We start from the raw sequence: 26,280 nt of genomic DNA, 5'->3' as shown, positions 1-26,280 counted from the left end.
AGTGCATCAGGGTGCAGCCAACTTTGGTCTCGTTCTCAACTTTTGCTCAGGAGAAAAATGTTGCTCACCAATCCCTTGGATGTTGCTCCCAGTGGTATTAAAGAAGGTGCTTATTTTTGAATCTCTGGCTTAGAGTCTTGCTGACCAAGTCTTGGTCAGCAAGTCTTGAGACTTGGTCAGCATGTGGTAAGACACCCAAGTAGAAAATAGGTATCAGTTAAGATGGGCAGTATGTGTATTGTGCTTGTACCTGGAATTTGTTTTTCTATTACAGCTACACTATGGTGGAAGACCAATTTGCTTGGTAGTTCCTGGGCCATGTATAAAAAATAACTTTGGACTTTAAAAATTTTTCTTGGGGTTAGGCTCCTAACTGAATGCCCTGGAGCAGTAACCCCTCCCTTGGACTGCTTGGAACCAATACTGTGATGGGGGAGGTTTTTTGTTCAGATGTTATGTTGTTCACTTGAAAAAGGGCTTTGCCCGAAACATGTAGTGGAACTACAAAACACTAATTGCAGCAAAGCCCTGCAGTGTCAGGTGTCCTCCATTATCTTATATGATGTCTACATGCAATTAGTGCTACAACAGGAGCACAGGAGTGATAGCCTGCTTGAATGAGGTAGCTGAACTGGAATACTGGATTTGGAAACATTCTAGTATTTTTCCTGTATGGATAGACAGTACCCATATACAAGGGGAAAGGCAGCAGATACCAGGATATGAAAAGTAATATCATTCTCCTTTTTAATTAGAGCAAGCAATACCTAAATGTAAGTTTAACTAAAGTATCAAAAGAGTCAGATATGCCATGTAATATTGAAAGCATCTAATAGTATTTGACGTTTACAGTGGCCTCACTTCAACCTTCGTTTGTGTGTCAGATTATTCCTGCCAAAAACACAGCAATTTCCCTCAAGGGGGAGAGACATCTGTTTTTGTGCACTTGAGAAACAGGGAACTGGATGCATGCAGTACACATAATGTATTCTCATTTTACAATCTCACAAAGGCATTAGTTGGATAGCGCAGAAGGAATTAGCAGATAAGCCATTCTTGCAAATGCTTCAACATGCTACTGTCAGAAACATGTTGCTGAAAAGCGACTAGGTACTGCATCAAATTAACGCCAATGCTCCCTTGCACAATAAGCGATTTGTAAGGCAGTCAGACAATATAAAGCATCATTCAGAAACTTTGTTTCCAGGCTTCTTTCAGTTATTTATAGAAGATAAATGTTTTGTGCATCACATTAAAAAGGACCAGAATCAGCCGTGTTCCTCAAGGGAATTTTAGAACGTTCCATTAAGTATAAACAAGAGCACAACATTCAGCTGTGGGTAGCTAGCTCATTTGAACCAGAAGGCAAATCTTGGCTGTTTCTCAAGGCCAAGAATACTTAGAATAATTCTATCACTACCATATTACATTTAGAGGGCCAAAATGTTGTGATTTTTACTAGCTTGATGAGGCTATTATTAGTATGTATGGGGCAGTGCTTTACTTGAGCAGTGCTTGGTGGTAAGGCCTAATTACACAACTATTTCAAAGTACAGAACACATTGCTCACATGGGCTTACACCATAAGTAAGGTACATGTGCTAAGTTTACAGCCTGAACTCTGCAACTTGTAACTTAGCAGCCGAAATTAAACTATAACTACAAGAACCCAATGTTAGCTAATGAACAGATGTTGGGTGATGCTGGAGTTCTAGTTCCACACAAATTGATGGTATTAGCAAGGTCATGAGAGATTACTATTCTCGTACTGAAACTGACAAAAAGTGCATTCAGCATTTATGTAGTGACCCAACCTGGACACACCAATTACAGGCAGGTTACTGTGAAACTACTCAATCTTAATAGAATTACAATTCTTACTATCCATAGACAATTGCAAGTTAACAGAGGGTTATTACCTTATCTTAAAATTCAGGAACTAAAAGCTACCTATTCATCCCTAGGCACTAAAACACATGTCTCAGGGACAAGAGTGCGTATAAATAAAAAATAGGCAATAAAAAAGAAAAGAAGTAAAAAGGGATGTTCCATAGTAGCACAATGAGCATAGCAAACTAATTAAGGCAGGGGTCACCAACTTTTTTTTTTATTTTACCCGTGAGCCACATTCAAATGTAAAAAGGTTTGGGGAGCAACAAAAAAGCATAAGCATAAAAAAAAAAGTTCCTAGGGGTGGTAAAAAGGAGCTGTTATTGGATATGTAGTAGCCGCTATATGGACTGGCAGCCTACAGGAGGCTCTGTTTGGCAGTACATCTGTTTTTTATGCAACCAAAACTTGCCTAAAAGCCAGAAATTCAGATATAAGCACTTGCTTTGAGGCCATTGGGAGCAACATCCAAGGCGTTGGGAGCAACATGTTGCTAATGAGCAACTGGTTGGGAATCACTGAATTAAGGTGATACTGCAGATCAGATATTTAAGCTGAGGAGGGCAAACAACATCTCCAGGCAAATCCACAGATACCAGATTTCTGCACTAAGCTTGAATGTTACCGCACTGACAATTGTAGTTGTTTGACTGCAGATATTACACAAAAATACATGTTCTTCTTCAATTTTCTAAATAGAAAGTGCCCACCAGCATATATGAGACAAAGGCCTTCCTTGTAAGAGGATTTCCTGGATGGGTAGCTTGCTTTATAGCATAGGATGCAGGGCACATGCAAAATCTTTTTCACACAACAGCGGACAGAAGTTTTAAGGAAAGCAATCTTTTATAATATTTCAGTAGATATTAAAATTAAACCTTGTAACTATGAACATATTCAGTGCTGAGTAGGTTAATTATTAAAATGCATCCCCCTGTAGCACATGCGGACACCTTGTATCAGCTCCTTACAGAGGCCTTAGCAGACGCAATGGCAATTAAGCATGGATGAGGTGCCTTACGCTAGCGCCCTCTCAGCTGAACTCTGCTGTATTTGTCTCCGCTGGCGTGAAACAGCAGCAGATGTTCAGATGAGCAGTGAAAGCGTTAACAAGCACAGCTAGAGCACATTTATTAAACTTACACTGATTCATTGGCCAGTCACTCTACAATTAGGGGAATCCCATTTTGCTTCCCCCCCACGCCATAATCTGTGCCAACAGCAAAGAAAACTAAATTAAGAGTGCTCTACCCAAACATTTTGTGTTAGAACTGGAAAATGAAATACCTTGTTAGCTATCGGATTTGTAAGTGGCTGTTCATTCCTTATCCTTTAACCACTTCATGGTCTGCTTGACCAACTTGCCTATTGAACTGGTTGCCAGTTTTTAATCGCTAGCTATTACTGAAGGTAGGACTCTGTTTTTAGGCTCAAACAAATGCCGAAGACACATTCTTTTCACTGATATTAAACTGAAAAGAATCTTAGGCCTGTATGTACATGGGGGATGAGATGGAATTAATTTGCTTACGAAGGCACAGTGTATAGACACCTAAGTCACATTCTCTGGAACTTGTAAAAACAGCTTTGATCTGAAAAAGTTTAAATAAGAATTTACAGACGAGATCTGGCTTTCACGTCTGTTCTCTGTCATTGGCCATGCTGGCAAGAAAGGGTTAAGTCAAAGCCTTAGGAGGATTTGGAAACTAGCACCACTGATAATTTAAGGTAATTTAAATTATTAACAACTAATGATGAGAGATACCATTTCAATTTAACTCAATGATTAGGGAGCAGATATTTCATAAGAAATCTTTTCCTAAGGAATATTTTAGTTGATGCATCTTTCAGAATGTACTATTTTACTGAAGACTTTTTGCAGCATTGTTGGTTTCAAGCTCAGGGCATGGCCAGCTAGAGAGCCCAGTTGCTGAAATGGTGAAATGATATGTACATCAAGCTGATGGTAATTGTGCAGGCAAGGCCGATGAAAAGCCGGTACATTAACTGTATTACATGCAAGGGCAGGCAGAAAGGCATCAGTTATATAATGGCTGATAAGTGAGTCACAGGAGCAGAGAAATAGCTTCTAAGGCCTAAACCTAAATGAGTTATAAAAGTCTTGTATAAGTAATGACCTGTCACAATAAAAATACATGTATAATCTGCCATTACTTATATTAAATTCTGTCTGAGGTTCAGTTGACTGCGTGATCTGTTTATACAGAGGTAAAAACATTATCACGATTATGAGACACCACGCCCAGTCTTTTAAGGCTGAAATAAAGAGCCAGCTTGATATACTGTAATCTCTAATGCAAATGGATAGCAGGAATATGACATATATGGAAATGTAAGAAGAGTACATATTGCCAATTGGAAAAGAAGATAAATAAATGCTAGTGAAAAAAAGTGTACACCTGATATTTTATATTCTATTTCTACACAGTGAAATATGATGGAAAGCTTTAGCTAAAGATATTTTTTCAAAGACATCAACAGTAGTGATGAGCGGGTCGACAAATACTCGACCCGCACCCAACCCTAACCCGCTGACTTTATTTACTGACCCGCACCCACCCTGCAATGACGTCACAAAAGAGGGCAGGTGTGTAGGGCACCCACCCCATACCCATCACCTCCACACTGGATTTAGCAGTACCTGATGGTGGGTTGGTTATTTTTTTCTGTGCTTTTTTAATTTAACATATAGGCACCTTAGGGCCACGCCCTAAAGCTGCCTCCCTGGGCACAGGTCCTCAAATGCCAATTTGGTAAATAACGCCCTGTACACACACCAATAAGCCATGCCCTCTTTGCTGGATACAGCAAATGCAGTGTGCAAATCGCTGTGTTATTTACTCACAATGCAGCATTTGTTTCACAAAGATTCCAGAATCTTTCTAGTGAATGTTTAAAATGTGATTTAAACCTGTTTCACTGGCCACAATTCTGATGCACTTACTGAAGCAGTCAGTATTTAAACAACATGCACTTATATTATAGTTGCCACCTCTGCTGGCTTTCTTACCCAGGCAGGGGGTTGGATTACATCATGAGGGGTGGTGAGAAGGTGGGACCGTGAAACAGCAGGGTGGGGAGGAGCCAGGGCCATGACATCACGATGGCGAGGCTATGATGCGGTGATTGGCGGAGTCCTGGCAGCCCTTCCGAAAACTGGGCTGTCTGGGTCAAATGTAGCAGTTGCTGATTTAATGTTGAGGGATCCCAAAAATTATGGTTTAACAATATTTAGAGAGAGATACAGGGCTTTAGATACTCTTCTTTTTAATCAGCACGGTATTTACATTTATCTTGTCATGGCATAAAGGTTTAGTAATTTCTAAGAGAACCCATCAAGCATTTTTGACATTTTTGAAAAGATGTCCTGATCTACCTGGTTGTTCTGACCTGCAGTCAGCAATGTTTCAGCATTCGGTCCATCTGTATAGAAATAATCTTCTCTATGTGAAACCAGAGGGCTGTTGCACACAGAGAAGTCATGGAAAAGCAGATTATTAATGATAAATACCTTCTTGAAATTTGACGTACTGAAATAACACCACCAAAAATATACCCCACCCCCCATTTTGACATGAGCTCATTTGGGATTTGACAAAAGGTGCATAATAATCTGAATTTAAAAAAATAATTATATAATTTTTTTATTTTTTTTTTTAAAGACATGCCTGATTCCAGCCATGTCCAAAGGCCCCTAAGGCTTATATCATACCTGATATAAGTAGTGGCCGATATGCAGCCATTCAGTTGTTAAAATACAGTTTAAATTGTCAGGAATATAACTATCCAAACAAAACTAATTAACAAAAACTATCACACAGTTGAGGCAATAATTGCAACTAATCTGCATTGTGACAACTACAATTACAATATCAAATGTTTATAAAACTGACCTTATTTAAGAGATATCACATATTGGTTAGTCCCAATCTCATTAAACCATGGCAGTAGCTGAGAATCACTTCTTTCTACAGATTTTCAAGCCATTTACAGAGTCAGCAGACATTGTAATTTTTAAATAAAAACAAAACCATGACCCTCGGCCTGCCAAAATTCTGAATAACAACCTCCCATTGATTTCTACTGGAACTCGGTAGATCTTAACTGACAAGAAGAATATTTTGGTCCTTTTAAAGTTACCTTGCGTTATAATATAAATCTCAAGTTTGTAGCATTCAGTGTTGCGAAAACTTGAATGTGTGATTTTCCAATCACTGGTGTTAATAAATCAGCCCCTTATATAGCACTGTGAAAAATGGTATGAGGTTTATTATCCAGAATGCTTGTGACCTCTTTTCTTAGTTAATAGGTTTTAAGTAATTTGGATCTCCATACCTTAAACCAGCAAAAATAATTTAAACATGAAATCCAATAGCATAGTTTTGGCACCAATATGGATTTTCATGCAGCTTAGTTACCATCAGGTACTGTTTTATAATTAGAGGGAGAAAAATTGAGTAATTAAAAATGGACTTGTGTGGGAAAAAACTGAATACACCCCCAACATTTTTAAACAGCAGTGCTCTGTTCAGGAAATGTATGAGTGTATGCAATGCATGAAATGTATGGGATTGACCCAAATATATAGACTTAAGCCCAATGTTTATAGGCAAGAATTGTTCAGATGGCACAAGTGATAGAACTCCAATTGGCACAGCCAGTGCAGGTGCAATGGGATCCATGTACTCACTGGGGATCATCATATTACAATTTATACTGGTATGAAAATGGATCTTCTTTGCCACAGTTTTCCCTTAGAAACCACAATGTGTTCTAAAACCCTTTTGGAAGCTGTAGGCATAGAAAGGAATTGCACTTCTGTAATGAACTTTAGAACACTGCTGAACCCAATCACCACCACAATGCTTACTTTTACTTGCAAAAAAACAAACCTGCACAAACGAGCGTTTCAAACAATTTCAGTTTGTGTTATTTGAACAAATATATGTAAGGGCATCTATTGAGCAGTAAAACGTATGCCTTCCAGGGATGAAAGCTATTCTGAGGAATGTAAAAACCACATCAATGCTTTGTTCCTTGGAATTTAAGAACCTTGAAGATGTAATTTTTTCTTTCTTTGCCTGCTCTCTGATAGGAATAAGTTACCTTTCAGATGTTGTGGAGGAAAGCTCTGCTAATCTTGCCCAGCACACAAGTAAACATACCTCTCTTTAAGAAAATCCACCACTCTTTTGAAGTCTGCAATACAGTATTCTCTCTTCATGTCCATGAGCACACTGTCTGAGGCAGATTGTACAGGGATGTGCAGGAACGCATACACTCTTGGATGATTCAGGATCTTTGCCATCTCCTATAAGAGAACAAAAGCATTTGCACTTATATCGTAATCCACTGAACAAATATATGCCTAGTGTAAGATCTTCCTATCATAGAACCCCATTTATTCCAGTGATTTTACAGAAATAATTCAACAGACTCACAAGAACATTCATATAAGTTTCCATGCAACAAAATTTCTTTTAAGTTTATTCTTATATAAATTTGGCTTATTGGCTTTTAAACTCTAAGCATGAATAAGTCTGAATGACACGCTTAAATAGTAAGACAGGTATAAGCCAAAAGCAAATGGTAAGTAAGAGAGGGGTCTTACATTAGATTAGAATTATACACTTAAATACACCAAAAATACAAATTCAAAACAATAGCAACATTTAATTTGGTTTAAAAACTTTGAAATAACCATGATTTATGTCAGGGGCCCCAAGCTTTCTTACTCTTGAGCCACAGTCAAATGTAAAAAGACTTGGAGAGCAACACAAGCATCATAAAAGTTCATGGAGGAGCCACATAAGGGCTAAGATTAGCTATTAGGTAGCCTCTATGCTCACTATCTGCTTACAGGAGGCTTTATTTGGTAGTAAATCTTGTTTTTATTCAACCAAAACTTGCCACCAAGTCAGGAATTCAAAAATAACTACATGGTTTGGGGGCACTGAGAGCAAAATCCAAGGGGCTGGTGAGCAACATGTTGCCCCTGAGCCACTGATATATGTCCTCCTTATTCGTGGAATGGCAGCACACAAGATACAAGAATGTAATGGATGGATGCAATTTAGTGAGAGAGAAACAATGTTCAATAGATAGACCCCTGTAAAGTAAAAATCTGTCTTTAACCATAATTATTTTGCATCGAAGACATATTGCACTGCGGCAGGTGAAGGTGAACAGTTCACTATAGGTATTGGAGTTACATTTTGAAAGTGTGGCATCCTAGATTTCAAATAAAGTATAACTGCTGAAGCAGAGACATAGAAAGGGGACATGCCTTTCCTTGAAAGTGTAACCAGGTATAAAAGAGAAACAACTAAACTGTAGGGGATGTTTGATAAGACTTCATATTTTTTCTTTGAAATGTGAATTTTTCATCTAAATGTAATTTTTTATTAGATCATTTGTACGGTATTACTAAACATTTAAGTTATCAGCTTTGCTGGCCACTCATAGGGACCTCGGGTGCAAAGCACCGATTTAACCAAAAAGAAGCCTGGCTGTGTAAGGAACTCTACTTACTATGCATTTCATGCTTTACAATCTCTCCTGCTTAGGAAGTTATCATTACCAAATAAGAATGCAATGCTTTTAGTTATAGGCCTTCCAATGCCCCAGTGTGACACTCTCATCATTCCAGTAGCAATAGATATCCTAAATGTGCTGGACGTTAACAGGGAGTTCTTTCTACTGACCAAAGAAGGACTTTTCTTGCAATAAGCTGCATAAAGCAAAGAATCTCCCAACTCTAAGATGAGTAGATCAAATGTTTAGATTGGTATAGCCAAGCAACAAATGTACAGCTTCTTATCATAATTTGGTCACTAGAGGGCCTGTGTAGGAGTTTTCCTATCAGAGCATACATGAACATGTTCTAATACCCATATCAAGAAGACTATGTGGAAAACAAATAGGTAAACATTTTATAGAAACAGGTATAGGATCTATTATCCAGAATGCTTGGGACTTGTGGTTTCCCATTTAAGAGATCTTTCTGTAATTTGGATCACTATACCTTAAGTCTGCAAAAACTCATTTAAACATTAAATAAATCCAACAGGAATGTTTTGCCTCCAATAAGGATTCATTATATTTTAGTTGGGATCAAGTACAAGATACTGTTTTATTACAACAGAGAAAATTCTTTTGAAAATTAGGATTATTTGCTGCAAATGGACTCTATAGGAGATAGCTTTCCCATAATTTGGAACTTTTTGAAAAAAGGGTCTCTCAATAAAGGATCTGGTACCCATATATATACATGCCTGACAGTAGTTTCCAGCTGTCTGAGCAAAAGATATTTGGTTCAAAGATAAGCATCTTAACAGACAAATGCTGTAACATGTCACGGGTCTTTTCCACAACATGAAACCATTCCATCAGCGCCCACTCTGAAATGAGCAGCAGACTATTGGTTAATATTGGTTAAAGATTACTGTAGTTATATTTTCAAAGCAGGAGCACAATTATTTCTAATCATACAAACTTTAATCTGTTACATGAAGTTCTTTCTCAGCAAACAGCAATTCTAGTAGGAAGGAAATGTCTTATTCCTTTAGGGGAAAATAGTATCTCTATTGCTGAACACCTCAGAGCATAGAAGGGTGAAAAGCACTTTAGGCAGTTTAAAAATCAGGAGAAAGGCAGCCAATACTAAGCCGTATCTCTTGGTCAGAATCTGCCTCTCTACTTATGAACCATGTCCCCAGCTTATAATCTTGGCTTTAGGCAAATCTTAGTATGCATCCCTGCTGCAATGCCCTCGCTGGCTTTTAAAAATTAATGCTTAGCTGTGCATTAGAAAATGTTGTTTGAAGCAAATATAGGCAGGCAGGTAACCAATATCAAAGAAATACAAAAGCCAATTGCTTTATTAACCATTCTGCGATGTACATGAGACACTATAGTTCAGCCTAGCCATTTAAGAAAAAAATATGACTGGGTGAGTATTAATCCATATACTCATATAACTGACCCTTGCTTAAACGGTTGTCAACCCAAATTCATTTCCTTCTTTAAGGCTGCCATATGATAAGTCCTTGTAGTTTACCGTAAGACTACACATACCTTTATTCTAAAAGAATGGTGGTAATCCCTAGGGGAAAAGCACTGTGAAGCCCCATTACTTATAAAGGATAAGTTTTGGCCTTTAAGTTGTTGTTGAAGTGATAGGTTAAGTTTTTTAAATTAAGATTTATGGAGGATTAGCCTCCACGTCTAAAGTGACTATTATAAATGTATATACAGTATAATTCTAAATATTCCAATGGAAAGTCTTCTGTTGAACCCATCCCATGTTACCCATCTCACCTAGTTGACCTGTAACTCCCAGCTCCCTGGACCTCCTTCTCCAACTCATGTTGGCTATAGCACATTGTATGTCCTACTACACTATACTCTCTAGGGTTTTATTATAAAAGATTTTCCCATTCTTCCTAGGAAAAACTGCTGCTTGGACCATACTAAACAGATTTCATCCCAAAATTTGGAAAAGGACATGATATAGATGATACATCAAATAAAGAAAACAAGCAGAACTGTGTGAGCTATGGCTGCCAATAACCTTACACAGGTAATTTTTCATGCTTAAAAGAACACATCTCAACGCAGTAGCAATATGCTCCCAGGCAATATTTCTGACCCTCCTTTAATAGCCTGACCTTGCACTAATGACTGATTTACATCAGTGCCAAAAGGCTTTCTCCTAAACTCTGCTTTTAAACATACAATGTTAACTCAAATGATGCTTTTCTCCCAAATGCTTCCCTGTTTACCGGGGCTCATCAATTGGGGAAAAAAGGCACATTCTGAGAACACAGCACTTTTTCTGTGAAAGTCTAGAAATCCATGTTCTGTACAATATACCCAATGTCAGATTGTCTTAAATGTGGCGACATTCTAGGAAAGTTCTCACATTAAGCACAAATTGCCATAACACAACATTATTTAGCTGAGCTTTATTACTATATGCCAGTGCTGTCCAACTGGCGGCCCGCCCCTCTGTGTGGCCCCCCACCTGTCTGGCTGCTTTGATGGCTTACCTTTGAGTAATCTTTAAATGGTATCAGTACTGAGATTAACTGCCCCCCTGCATGGTTCTCACCTCAGATTCAGGCTTTAATCCTCCTGTATTGTTTAAAAATGTAATCCCCTGTGTTTTTCACACCTTTTAATCTCTGCATTGTTCAACCCCTGCAGTGTTCCCACCGCAGGCTCAGGCTGTAATCACCCCCATTGTTCACTTCTTCACACCTCAGACATAGGTACTGCAGGTACCTATGTAGGTACTGCCTGAACTATGCTGCCTGTGTGTATGGCACACACAGGGAGCATAGGGCAGGGAGGGTATGGTACACACAGGCAGGGTAGGGCAGGCAGAGCATGGCACATACAGCCAGCTTAGGGCAGGCAGAGTATGGCACATACAGCCAGCATAGGGCAGGTAGAGTATGGCACACACAGGCAGCATAGGGCAGGGAGGGTATGGCACACACAGGAAGGGTAGGGCAGGCAGAGTATGGCACACACAGGGAGCATAGGGTAGGCAGAGTATGGCACACACAGGCAGCATAGGGCAGGGAGGGTATGGTAAACACAGGAAGGGTAGGGCAGGCAGAGTATGGCACACACAGGCAGCATAGGACAGGTAGAGTATGGCACACACAGTCAGGGTAGGGCAGGCAGAGTATGGCACACACAGGCAGGGTAGGGCAGGCAGAGTATGGCACACACAGGCAGGGTAGGGCAGGCAGAGTATGGCACACACAGGCAGGGTAGGGCAGGCAGAGTATGGCACACACAGGCAGGGTAGGGCAGGCAGAGTATGGCACACACAGACAGCATAGGAAAGGCAGATTGCTGCCTGTGTGTGCCATACTCTGCTTGCCCAATGCTGCTTGTGGGAGGTGAACCTGGCAGGGGTTTGTGGGAGTTTGTTAGCAGTTGGAAATAGCCATTAAATGGTCCCTAAGGTGTGTAATTATGTACTGGGGGTTGCTCTGCTATCCACAGGGGAGGAGAAGGCATATGGAATTTAAGGGTATATCTTAATATGACATAATTCTTTCACATATGAATGATGGTTGATACCCCCACAGTAAGCACCAAGCATTTGGGATTTTGCAGTGCTACCACCATTGTGATAAAATAGGTGTGGTTTGAAGTGGGTGTGGTTTCAAAAAGGGGAGTGGTCAAAACTGGCTTCCATTAGCGGCCCTCCACCATGTATGCTAGAGAAATTCCGGCCCTCGGCACCGCAGAAGTTGGACAGCACTGCTATATGCTATGCTTTTATCACAACTACCTCCATAGTGACATTGGAATGTGCCTAAACCCAAAACCAATGACGTGACCACATGATCCCCTGTATTTATAGCGACTCCTCTATCAATAAATAAAAAATCACAGCCCTCAGATATTTAGACTATATGAGGAGTCCATTTAATTAACACATAAAAGTCAACATTTAAAACATTTGAAACAATTCAGAGGGAATGCTAAGATGTCTGCATAGATAACTTAGAAAAACCCCATAAAAATCCATAAATTCCCATGATCCTTTCAGCTGAAAAGGCACAATGATACTACCAATATCTCAGGGACATATAGAGCTGCAGACTGCAGGTCATTTACTAATAGGGGTGGGCAGGGCATAAAGTAGTAAGTCCGCATTAGTTTTTGCAATCACGATTATGACACATTCTGTGCAGGATAAAAGGATGAAAGGAGTCACCGGGGAAATGCTCTCACAAGCAAAAGTCCCAAAATTAGAACATAATGTGAAGAAAATAAATTTGAAAAAAGCCAGCAGGATGCAGAAGAAAGCCACAGAATTATATGTATAACAGAAGACAAGGAAGGCATCGCATAATGGATACAAAAATGCACCATCTAGTGGAACGCCCCAGAACTGGGGGGAGGGGTTAAATGTATTGTCATTTAGAAGGGTTAAACTGGCGGACTGTGTTTTTTCAACACAAATTAACTATGTAACAGGTGTATCATGGCATTTTATACCATTGCATAAGTTGCAATAGAGACCTTGCACAGAGTCTTTCTGTTGGTTAGTATAAGTGGTTATGCCCTGCTCTATTTTGTAGTTGTTTCTAAGTAGGAGGCCAGAAGCACTTGCCCAAAAGAATGTAAACGGGAAAAGGGAAATTTGCCTCCCTCAAAAAAACACCTGTCTATTGAAACAATAAATGCAATGGTAAATACTAGAAATTACAAAATATTGTATGATTTAACTTTTCCCATGTAAAAAGGTGAAATAAAACTGATACTATGAACTAGTATGCTTTCAAGTGATAAGTTCCTGAAAAAGGTACATATTCAGCACCAAGATCCTTATTATAAAATATAGACATGCACAACTGATAAGATCTGCGGTTCAGAACCTTCAAGGAGATATTGTGTATTCTGTGTATATAGACTGAGCAAACACTGCTATATGCGGCTTGCTAAAGGGGACTCCCAGCACCAACTCTTTTAAACATTAAAGTATACTATTAACTTTCCCATAATTAGACCTCAAACACAGAAGTTAAAATTAATTTGTCAAAGTTTTAATTCAACACTAAAAATTCAGAAAGGGGTAATGGGAAAGAAGGGCCAGCACAGGACTTGTAATGGCCAAACAAGGCCAGTAACGTCATGTTGCACCATGAATTGCATTCATTATAACTTATTTCCCTCACCCTTACAAAATGAGACACGATATAAAACTCATTACTTTATTCTGACCCAGCCTATTCTTTCCTGCAGTAATCACATTTGTGGGTATGACAGGTCACTTGTCCAGTTGCTAATCATTATGGGGAATGCAAAGCATGTCATCTGCACAGCCACACATTTGTCAGGATTAGTATAACCAAACAGATGCATTCATATTTGCACTAAAAAAAAAAAACAAAAAACCTTACAAAACAAAATATAGGAACCTCTAAACTAGCAGTTGGGTGAATGGGTTAGCTAACTGATTGGTACAGATAAAGGATCTGTTATCCAAAATGCTCAGGACCTAAGGTTTTCCAGGTAAGTGGTCTTTTTGATCTTCATAACCTAAGGGCAAAGACACATGGAGCGATTAGTCGCCACAACTTTTCGCTAATAATCACAGCGACTTTTCGCCATAGAGGAGCAAGAGCATTGCTGCGACAATTCGTGAGACCAAATTTTCAGAAAAGTCGCGCTGACTAATCTGCCCATGTGTCTTCGCCCTAAGGCTACTTAAAAATAAAAACATGAAAATAATCTGAATAGGGTTGTTTTGTCTCCAATAAGGATTAATTATATCTCAATTGGTATGGAGGACAAGGTACTATTTTATTATTATAGAGAAAAAGGAAATCAATTTTAAAAAATGAAATCATTTGTTTCAAGGGGACCATGTCACCAGACATAAAAAGCTGTATAATAACATCGAGAAACCAAAGTTCCTTTTTTATTAACACATTCCTGGCCATTAAAAAAGGCATTTAAAAATCCCAGCTGCCTCAGACATAGAGGCGGAGCAGGCAATTTATTTTACTTTTACTGCACTTCTCCCTTTCCCCCTCCCTCCTAACTATCTAATTGTGTAGCCAGTGCTTGTGCCTGGGCATCTGGCCCTCCATTCTATCATATAAACAAGATTTTGGGGTGATATAAAGCTTGCCTTAATAACAGTGTCCACAAAATAGCGCCTGCCTGCTTGCTGTGACTGTGTAATTCCAAGACTAAAGGAAACAAGATTTATATTATTTATATAGTGTAAGTGAAGTTTATTTTTCTTGACAACACAATATAAATAGATTTTAAATTATTTCTTAGGGTGACATGTCCATTTTTTAATGGAGTATATGGGAGATGGCCTTCCTGTAATTTGGAAAACTGGTTTTCAGATAATGGGTCTCCTACCTGTATATAATAGTTACTCTAAATTTGTATTGGTAATATAAAAAAGTATGGTAAAGATATGGGGACAAGTTATCCAGAATGCCTGGGACCTGGGATTTTCTGGATAAGGGATCTTTTCATAATTTGGATCTCCATACCTTAAGTCTACTAAAAAATTAATCAAAACATTAAATAAACCCAATAGTATTGTTTTGCCTCCATTAAAGATTAATTATATCTTGGTTTGGTTTAAGTACAAGGTACTGTTTTATTATTACAGAGAAAAAGGAAATCATTGTAAAATTTAGAATTCATTTGTTCAAATGAAGTCTAAGGGAGATGGCCTTCCTGTAATTTGGAGCTTTCTGGATAACAGGTTTCCAGATAATGGATACCATACCTATATCAAATTAAAGTACAACCACTAACAGTTTTTGCTTTTTGTATGTAACATTGGTAAGATTGTGACTAGAGTATGGAGGAATGAAAAGCTAATTTAATAATGTTTATCAGAACATGGGAAAGATCTTGCACGAGTAACATGATATTTTAGGATTTTATGAAATTATGTAAAAGTAGCACGAACACTGGCTTATATTTGTTTTATTTGGTTTGGATACCACACATACATGGTATCCATGTTAGTACATAGGCTACCTATTGTGCCATTCTCATTTTCGACTCTGATACATTTTTCCCAGTTTTTTTTCTCCTAAGCCTAAATGAGCAAATGCTTCAAGCAGAGAGATGTAAAAAAGACAGACCCAAGTAATGCAGCAAAGTCTATCCCTAAATACAAACAAGAATTTAGCCATTGTAAGATAAGGTGAAAAGCACCCATTTCCGGCTTTGTGCAGAATGGAAACCACACAGAAATATGGCCCTTTATGCAGTACACAACTAACATATACTGTACTCTGCTGCTCCAATCGATTATTAGTAAATAAGTTGAAATTTAGAAATGGATACTGTGAATTTGACAAATGATGTGAAAAACACTAGAAAATAGAAATACTAGATAGCACTTAAAATGCGTTCATATAACTGACTTATTTTTAACTGATATTTCTGTGGCTGGAAGCATCACAAACAGTATCTGGCATGCATACATACATATAGTAAAAAAATAGAATAATAGTAATCCTTTAGATACTGGTTAAATGAAAGGAATACATTGAGTCTTAGTAAAATGGGCAAAATGCAGATCAGCAGAGAAATTGATGGGCATCCAACAAAGCATTTTCCAGTAAGTTTTAGAAACAACCTGTATAGGTGACTGAGAAGGTTCAGTAAATATAAATGCTCTTTAAAGTGGAATAAAGCAACTTTGTTAGGCACTAATCCTAACCAAGGGGCACCTAATACAGTATGGTCTGCTTAAATAGTGACAGATATGTATTTTAATAGGAATCATCTGCTACAAGCATTGGTAGATCGCCAAAAACAGCCGTGCCGAACATGGATGAAAGAAGAGAGAGCACAGAATAATGTGAAGCATATGTATCCTGTGTATACTGTATGTATTGTAGACTGTAAATGCAAAGCACTTTCTTTTCAGAACCAGTTCATTACAATCTGTGTTCTTTGTGCAATAGCTCCATTGTTAGAATAACAGAAGCAGACTTACCCATTTTTCCTCCGTGGAATAGGGATGTGTATTTACTTTTATCAAGGTAAAATAATTGCAGTCCCGTTGTTCAATTTGTTTCTTAGTTTTTACGGCCTAGCGCTTAGACAAAAAGCTTTTCCATTGAATTTGCCATTGAAGTTAAAACTGTTGCACATAATAGCATGCAATCTGCACACACTCAGGGACAGTCGCTAAGCAGCTGGCCAAAGAATGCTCCTGTTTCGTGCCTAGTAACCCACTCCGTGCTGGGGAGGCCTGGAGTGCCTTGACTGCTAATGCACAGGCGCTTATTCAAATGAAAATTCCTTTCTTTTTTTTTACAGATCTTTTTATATCTGTAAGAATAACCAAACAAAACAAAGATGGGCCTATGTATGAAAAATGTGTTTTTTACATAATGACAAAACATAAATTTATTTCCATAATTCCAGTTTGATTTTTGACTGTAAAAATGCAACATCAACATTTCTGCCCAGCATAGTTTAAGAAAAGAGACTGTAACTTGCTTCAATGAACTCACTATGAGCTGCAGCCCCCCCACCAGTGGGTCAGGGGTACTAAATTTTCAGTTTTGCTCTGCCCCACTGATAATACCACTGCCGTGTTATAAATACATTTAAACCGACAGTACCAAAAGAATGGTTGCCGATACCAACCTTCTCTAAGATGTATTGGTGCTTTACATACAATCATTTTTTGCCTGTCAAGCTATTTGATCTGAGCATCCCAATGGGAAAGAGAAGGGGATTCTTGGCATAGCTACTACTGGGTAAAAAAAATGCATTTTTAAGAGTCTAGTCCTCAAACCACATTTCTCAATTTTTTTCTTTTTGCAGATGGACGCATTTTTTTTAGGAAATATTTCCATGAAGTAAAATATTTATTTTGGTGACAGAGGCTTAAACTAGAGATGCCAATCCTTGAGTAGCTGTAGATGCTGGAAACTGTAGTTAAACAACAGCTTTCATTCCTGGTCTAAATGCTTATTCCTTTAAGGCCTGCTTAAAATGCCATGTTATTTTATAGTCGTCTTAATAGTCCTGCACCCTTTACCCTCTAACTACTCTACACTTCATACAGCAAGCCCAACAATTCTGGATCTCTTTAGTCATTGCTAAAGCTACATCTGCCAGTTTCTACATTTAGCTGGAAAGTTGACCAACACATAAGCTACTGTATGCAAAATGTGAGCTCATTATAAATCTTCAATATTACAGTATCTATTACTAATGTAACTTTTTAAAACCCCTCTGAATACCTGCAACACCCCATGAATAGCTGCCGATACAGCCTAAACACCTGACCCTAAAATAGAAATTCCAAAGAGGCCTAAATATGCAGAATGAATTTTTTATTGTACTCATATCTACAAACTTAGGCTGGTGGGGGAAACATGGTTTGGGGTTAATTTTGAGATTATTTCTTTCTTTCACAGAATAAAGTAGAACTAGGGACCATGTGCCCTTAGGCTGGCTTATGAAAAAGGGTTGCAAAACTAGCCTACAGTACAGGTTATGAATCTAGTTACAGGCATGGAACGTGTGCTTTTAGATGTACATGGAATTGCAAGATAACATGAGTATGATACTGTATTTTGTTTCTTGCAATGTATATTGCAGTTTGCCAATATTAAAGGGGACCTGTCAACCTAAGAAATAATTCCAAATTGTTTTTTGTTGTGTTTGCCAAGCAAAATAAACTTACATTATAAATCTATATTATTACTTACATTATATAAATAATATCAATCTTATTCTTCTTATAAATCTTATTTCTTTTACTTACAGAAAGGAGGCAGGCAACATTTTGTGGACACTATTATTAGGGTAAACTTTTGCCAAAAATTTTGTGTATGAAGTCAGAATGGGGGACAGGGCAGGCAATATAAGATTGACAGAGGAGATGTTTAAATGCCTTTAAAATGGGTATGGATTTGTTAATTAAAAAATGAGTTTGTGTTTCATGTATAATTTAATGTATTTTTTGTGTGGGTGACAGTTCCCCTTTAAAGGACAATGAAAGGTTAATATAAATTAAAAGTAAGTCTAAAGGCATTCTTTTTAAGTACTTACTGTATATCTAAATTCCCAGATCCCTGCTTGCTTCTCTGAGATATGGTGCTGGCAGCCTACAGCAGTGTGAAGACTACAGTGACATCACTGAAATCTCTCTGTCCTTCCTGTAGGTGCCAGCGGCAGCCTTCCTATTCTCTGAGCATGTGTGTAACTTGATCCTGTCTCCTGTTCTGAGCTACACATGCCCACCAGCCAATCAGAAGTGGATCTGCCAGAGGGGAGGGGGGGAGGGAATGAAACACATGTGCAGTATGAAGCAAGGAGGGAAAGGAAGGGAGAATACCTTTTTAGAGATGGCTGCCTGTTCTAGAAAATGTGAAGTAAGTGTGACTGAGTAAATATTTGATTAGTTGAGCCAAAAGTGTGGCGTTTTTACTAAACAATAGGAGGACTATTGGGCAAGTATGCTTATTAAATTTTGACTTGCATTCTCCTTTAAGGTGATCTTGCTAATTTTACTTTTAAACTTACTGCAGGGGATTTTTTTTAGCTCACACACACCTGAAACTCTGCAAATAAACTCTGTAATAATAAATTAGAAAACAAGAGACAGTTCTGTTCAATATTATATAAATAGCAACAACTTGTTCAAAAAAGCCATTAAAATTAGGAAAGGCTGGTGCATAGTAAATAAACACAGAGTCACACAGACATATAATGGGCCTCCAAAGGCCCCAGAGCAAATACTCTGACCCACTTTACCATGTTCAGACTGCAGGAGGCATTCCCTAGTGGGACCCCCCTCTGTGCCTTAGAACTGTCTTTGGAAATATCTGCTGGGTTTTGAGCGATGGCAGAGCAGGTAGTGGACCAAACCTTTCAGGGGCTCAAAGTCCTGGTGGTCAGCGCTCATTACGTTTACAAGTTGGATCCCATGGTAAAATGACAGAAGCAGCAGGTGCACAGCAGCCAAGTCATAATGAGCTGCTGGTAAGTACTAACACTGGGGTGATTTTAACAGAATAATAATTAAAATTGGTACTAAAATAGTATTTGGCCCACCTGGATAAAGACACTCTTTTCTGGAGTGTGTCGCACCCTATTATGTAGTGCCTGTGTTCTGTAAAATAGGGCAAGTTATTACTTTAGTGTATGTACCAACTTGAGGATATAGAACGGCTGTCAAGAAAACAAACAGTAGCAAAAGAAAAATTGTCCCAATTAGTACTTTTGCTACAGTGAAACATATATAAACCTCTTTAACTCTGCTACCTATTTTTTTAACAACTGCAAGACTGACTGGACTTTGCCCCAAAGGATAGGTCAGTAGTCATAAAGGGAGTAGGAACCATGCTGCCCCAGTGCCTCTGGCAGAATTCCACTTGCCCACCTGTGCTGCTGTGGATACTACACAAGCCTGTACTATTGTACCTAGGCTTATTGGGTCTGTGGAAAACACCCAGCAAAGGCAAGCCAACATAAAACTGACCAAAAGACCCAAACATGAGCTAAATGGTCAATCTACTTAATATAGAGAATATAAATGTAAAGAAAAATAAATACAATTTAGCAGATTAATATTGTGATTTATTTAATTCATCTAAAGAACCTAACATTTTGGCACCCCCAAGTGACTTTGCATTTCCTTGTCCTTAAAGGAACAGTAACACCAAAAAATGAAAGTGTTTTAAAATAATTAAAATATAATGTACAGTTGCCCTGCACTGGTAAAACTGGTAAGTTTGCAACAGAAACGCTACTATAGTTTATATAAATGAGCTGCTGTGTCAACACGGGGGCAGCCATTGAAGCTGGGAAATAGGAGAAAAGGCACAGGCACATAGCGGATAAGCTTTGTAGAATATAATGGGGTTTTATTTGTTATCTGCTAAGTAACCTGTGCCTTTTCTCCTGTAAATGGCTGCCCCCATGGCTACACAGAAGCTTTATTATATAAACTATAGTAGTCTTTCTAATGAAAACACACCAGTTGTACCAGTGCAGGGCAGCATTTCATTATATAGTAATTACTTTTATACACTTTCATTTTTTGGTGTTACTGTCCCTTTAAAGAACAGTGATAAAGGTAGGTTCCTTCAGTTGAATAGTCCATAGCAAGCAATTAGATGCTTGATTTCATTATTCTTTCTGAATTAGCTGAAAGTTAGCTGCTGATTGGTTGGCAAGGGTTACATTATGATTTAGAGCTGACACAGAATTCTGCAGGGCATTACCAAAAACACAACCCTGCAACAGAATTTTGCCAAGTACTTGTTGCCTAGTAACAAATCAATGGGTGACTTCTGATTGGTCCCTCCATTGATGTACCAACCAGATGCAGTATTCTTTGAGTCCCTGCTAGCACTCTTGAAAAGAGGGCATACATGTTCAAGCATAAGTTTATAAGTGACAAAACAAGCCATCTAGGCAACAGAGAGATCCAAGTTTCAAAAGATCCCCATAAAATAAGTGACAGTTGTTAAGGGTAAAACTTTGTTTTCTCCCGAACTGTGAAGGGGATTGCAATCTTCCTGGCAGCTTGAGCATCACTCTGTCGCTATGCTTGTAAACCCTACACTGACCTGCATTTTAATTACTGTACAATGTGTAAAGAATGAGAAGTCTTTGTGAAACACAATGCTTAGCATTGTTTACAAGGAGACGGCACATGCATGTTTTATTTTCCATCTGTGGTCTTTGTGGCGTATACATCACTGCCTCTCTACTGGAAATGATTGGAAGCCTTAAGTATGGCTCCTACCAGACACCCATCTGTCTTTTGTGCATTGCTTCCCCTAAGGAGCATTTGTAAAATGGAAATGACATTGCAAGGGAATTGACAGAGTGCATTCATTGGCTAAATATATTTGTTGTGCCTTTTCCTAGCAGATCTTTGATGTCACTTGTGCTTATGGTGCTCTTCTAGTAATACTCTTCCACTTCCCGTCATCATAATCAAGCTGCCCTTCCCTAGCAGCTTAAATAGTCCCTTGTGTATGGCTTATACAGTAAACTATACCACTATGGTCACAACCTTGCTACCAAATTGTCCGTCACATAGCTCTCCAGGGATTTGCACCAAACATCTACATGAACATTGGTCACCAACACTTTTGGACAACCTTCCTCACCTGCAATCATAAAAGTACAAAAAGAAGCCCAAGAGTGCAATTTCTTTTTAATAAATGTTCTAAAACAGGCCTGGAAACCCTAGCTTTACACAGGGGTACTTGTCATTTTTTCCAGAGAGCAACCAGTGCATTTCTCTCAGGCTTTACTAGCAGGTGTGCCCCCTATCCACAGAGATAGCACAAATGCTAGCCGGCATGACACTGTCAACACAAACATGGAACAGATGTTTGGAAGGGTTTCCTCTTTTAAAAACCAGACAGTAATCGGATAGGGTTGACGCTTTTAAAGCTTGCAGACACAGAGGTATTAATGGAAACTTTTGCTTCAATGTTAAACTGTAAACAGGAATCCCAGCACAGCAGTCACATCAGACCTCACCTTTCCTGAAGTTACAGAGGAGTTTAATCACTAGCTCTCATTCAGCCCCGGTGCACTGCTGCACCGCCATAACCACTTCCCTTACATCACAAAGCCAAGCAGGTTCAACTGCTGCTGAGAACTACAGCAAATTTGTATTTATCATCATTTATTTATATAGTGCCAGCAAATTACGCAGCGCTATACAATAAGTTTAAACAAACAGGGATCTTAATAGGAAAAATACCAAAATAATCTCTATTAACCACTGAGTTTTAGGAGTTTAAAGACCAGGCTTGATAGATAGATAGAAAGATTTTATATATTTTTTAACACTATACATACCAGAAGACAACTTCCAAAAAGTTCCCAAGAGATAAGCATTAAAGAAGGAGGAAAGGTAAAAACTAAGTAAGCTTTATCAGAAAGGTATATGTAAATACAGCCATAAGCACTTACAGTAATGCTGCACTGTCTGACTTCCTCTCTCAGAAACATCCTGAATTCCGGGGGCCAGAGTCTGCGGAGTTCTCTCCTCTCTCCTGCTCCCCCCTCCCACCAGAATGCTAAGAACTCCCTTCCCCCTCCCTTAGGAATGTGTGATCTGAGCTATAACAGTTAGACACTGCAGGAAAGAAGCTACTTAAAATGGCAGCTGCTATCTTAAGCAAACCCAGAAAAGCTTCTAAAACGGATTACTCAGGTATGGTAATGGTTTCTGCAGAATATTTTGTTCTAGGTGGCACTAATGTGGCAAATCTATTGGCAGTAAAATGTCAAAATAACTTTCCTTCTCCTTTAAGGCAGTAGAAGCTTATAAGCAGATGGGGAAATATTAAAAGTTGTTGTGGGAAAAGGCAATTTAACCAACTAGCCAGAAATATGTGTATGGTTTATTGTGCAGATAATGTGTGTGAATAAGTAGCTTATTAGAAAATACTAGGAAAATAGTAGGAAAGGTTTAAAATGTGTTTGAGCATCAGCTTAAAAAAAATCAATAACCATGTATTTAAATTATAGGTATGAAATATGTTTCATATAAAGCTATATATATATTTCTATAAAGGTAATAGAAAGCTCTATAGTTACACACTATAAAAGTATTTGTGAGCTAGTACACTAATAACATTTCCATAACCTTTCCATCAGGCATTCTAGCCACATCTTAATATCTGCATTTAAATCCTAGTGACAAGCAAAGCCTTGAGAAGGGCAGATGTATCCGGAGAAGAATATCTTGGATTAGTTCATTTGAATGCAGAATCAGAAGGTATCTGCTATTCACAGGGACATTTCAATCCTCACATATACACACTGGTTAGCAATATCAGTCAAAATCAGAAGCATTTTATGGCATGCTGTGAAATATAAGTAAGAGATGCACACAAGGAAATATACCCTGCAAATTAATATTTCTATTTAATAAATGTAGAACATACTGTATTTCTTCTCTACAAATCTGCATCTTCTCTGTAAATTAAAGATATAGTCCTTCTTTCAAAAACACCATTTTTAAATTTTAAAGATCAATTTACTTTTTTTACTGATTTTTACTGATACATATTTTAACAGCAATAGAGGAATATCAGTAACAGCAGACTCTAAAAAACACCAGTGAGTTGTTCAAGTAATAAAGCACATGACATAATACACAGGATACTTTTCCTTAATCTTCTAAAATATCTCAAAAAATACACTGTATGTTAAGATTTGAAACTCCAAATTCATGTAGTTATTCCCTGAAATTACACATTTCTTCTTATTACATGTATATAAAACTGGGGATTTCACATATATTACAGCATAATTCTGAAGAAGGGGCCTCTGAGGTCACTGCCAGCAATGATCATGGGTTAGAAAATCCTAAAAAAACAGGGGGGATAATTTATCAACACTGGACAATGTGCCTGTGGGGAGTAGCCCATGGCAACCAATCACATTGCTGGATTCATTGCTCTACCTGGAGGTTGCTGCATTGGGCAACTGCCCATGGGCAAATATGCCCAGTGTTCTTACATGAACCCTAGGTTGTTTTAATTTGTCTTATGGTCTAGGGCTGGTTCACCACTTTCCATGGTCAACAGATATTTGCCTAGCAGGACAATGCTACCCCCACTATTGATGTGTCAGGAAAAACTCAACACCTGACCCTAACCTGCAAACCCTTAACCTGCACCCTACCCTAACCTACAAAACGTTGCCATTGTAAGTCCCATATCCAACCCATACCCATGTCTTTCAGCTCTGCACACTACTTATACCTGCGTCTTAGGTTCCAAGACAAGGAATCTTCGAGAACAGAGGAAAAGTGTGCTTACCCAGGTGGAGGAAAAGTGTGCTTACCCAGCCTGATCTGCACCTAATCCAAACATGCAATGGTTGCCTGAATTACAACCCTAACCGTCAGACTTGAGGGTAAACCTGTGGGTTAAGCCCGCACATCACTACTCCCCACACAAGCAAAAGTTACCTTGTGGCTTCTCCCAGTATAACTTTCCTTTTCCAAGCCAAACACATTGAAATTGCTCAATGTGCTGGTCCCCAAAGCACTTCTGCCCTGCCCCTCAGCTGCACCACTGAACCCAGAATCTAAGTTCTGAAAGAGGGTTTGGTCTATATATATATGGGTTACTACATATGGTCTATTTGTATGGGTTACTATATTTCATCGTTAGCAATTATATAACTAATGAAATACTGCACTATTTGTGAAATAAATAGCATTACATTATATAGGTGAGGTAAATACAAAGTCTCTGAGATTTCTTAGTAATGGTGTGCAATTGCCACATACAGTGCCACCCAGACGCAAGTTTTATGTTTACAAAGAATATTAAGAATGGTTCTACACAATGCTCTATTACAGACAATGTCCATTTGAAAACAAGCAATCTTCATAAAAAAGAATTTAATAATAAACATATATAAGGTAGGTAGTAATAGTAAAATACATATATTATATCACAGAAATTGTATATGGAAAATGCACCCTACATTTAGCAATATAGACTGAACAATTGTGATGCGAAAATCTGGCATGGTAAATGAGGTTTTCTGTAAGAGAGCATTGCTAAGCCTCTCAAGGCTTGCCTTTTTTTCTCATTTGAACAAATCCTTGGTAGGCTGGGATAAAGCACATCCTTAAATAAATAAGTACAATCTGCCAGTAGCAGCGCCACGGTAACCCAGCCGAAAGAACTCAATCCAAAGTGCGCTCGCTCTTAGGGTGGTGCAGATGTGTAAATAAGAACGTCTGTCCAATTTTATGAGACCGCAGTTGAATTCATTAGGTTTCATTTCTATTCTGTGATATGAGGACAATATGAAAGAATTATCTCCAAAAGATATTCTTTTTTTTTTTCCCACCATGGCTGGCAAGGTCTAATGAAGCAGGGAAGCTTTGCTGTAGATTATGTAGATGATGCAGCAATGCAGAGTGGATAAGACAGTCCATCAATCAAACACAACAAAGAATTGTATGCATATGGGCCATGTACGGCTCCTGTAGCAGCATGGATTGAGCCTGTAGGAGCTTTAATTATCATGAAGAACAGAAATAACACGCAACGGCATCTCCCATTTGGTTATTAATAAAACTGAAAATATGAGCCAGAGAAAAGGCCAGACTGTTATGATATGGAGTTATTTACTCAAATGCCTGGCATTATTTGCACTATAAATGGAATTTCACATACAGTGATTCAAGACTGTCAGCAAGATGCCTGTTTTTGAAGTCCTTATTAAACCTACAGGAAGCAGCTTTAATTGTCTCTGTATTTTCCTGGATACTTCATGCCTTCTTCAGATAAAGCTTCCACAACAATAAACTAAAACTGGCTTCTACATGTGCGCTAAAAATAGATTTTTAAGCACCCTCATATAAGTTACATATACTGGGGATAAATGGCATTAATAGCATTAATTTGAACTGTGTGCAATGGAGTATCTAAGAATGATATTTACAAGGAACAACATTTCATAGTTATAACTGGGATGATCCCAGTGTAATCTTTCCCTTTGGTGAAAACCATGCCGCAGTGCTCACCCATTTTCTCAGTTCACTGGGTGGCCAAAGCTCACACTCAAGTATTACAATTTACAATGTACTTGTAAAAATGCTTATGTGCAATATGAAGATTTTATTCCAACATAACACCAATGAATTTGGATGGTATACTGGAGGTATACTTGAAGTGGCACTGTATTTCTCCTGCCATGTATTCTGGGGTAATTATACATGACATGGGTATTATACATGGAACAGGCCTCTCATGTGCCATGGGAGCATTATACATGAAATTGACATGGTATTGATACTACTGTATGTTCTGAGGGCATTATCTATGGAAT

At 38.4% G+C, this 26,280-nt stretch overlaps 1 protein-coding gene across 3 annotated transcripts in view; it reads right to left on the bottom strand.

Annotated features, from left to right (window-relative positions):
• The window catches only part of cdkal1 (CDK5 regulatory subunit associated protein 1-like 1), a 477,082-nt gene that overhangs the window by 183,837 nt on the left and 266,965 nt on the right, over positions 1–26,280 (bottom strand). For all 3 annotated transcript variants that reach the window (XM_012964438.3, XM_012964437.3, NM_203863.1), the window contains 1 exon segment: positions 7,077–7,222. In XM_012964438.3, the coding sequence (XP_012819892.1) occupies positions 7,077–7,222 (146 nt within the window).

Source organism: Xenopus tropicalis, chromosome 6 (genome assembly GCF_000004195.4).
Source record: "Xenopus tropicalis strain Nigerian chromosome 6, UCB_Xtro_10.0, whole genome shotgun sequence".
In the NCBI taxonomy this organism is placed as follows: Eukaryota; Metazoa; Chordata; class Amphibia; order Anura; family Pipidae; genus Xenopus; species Xenopus tropicalis.
The sequence above is the reverse complement of the archived record's forward strand: the minus strand, read 5'-3'. Positions and strand labels throughout refer to the sequence as shown.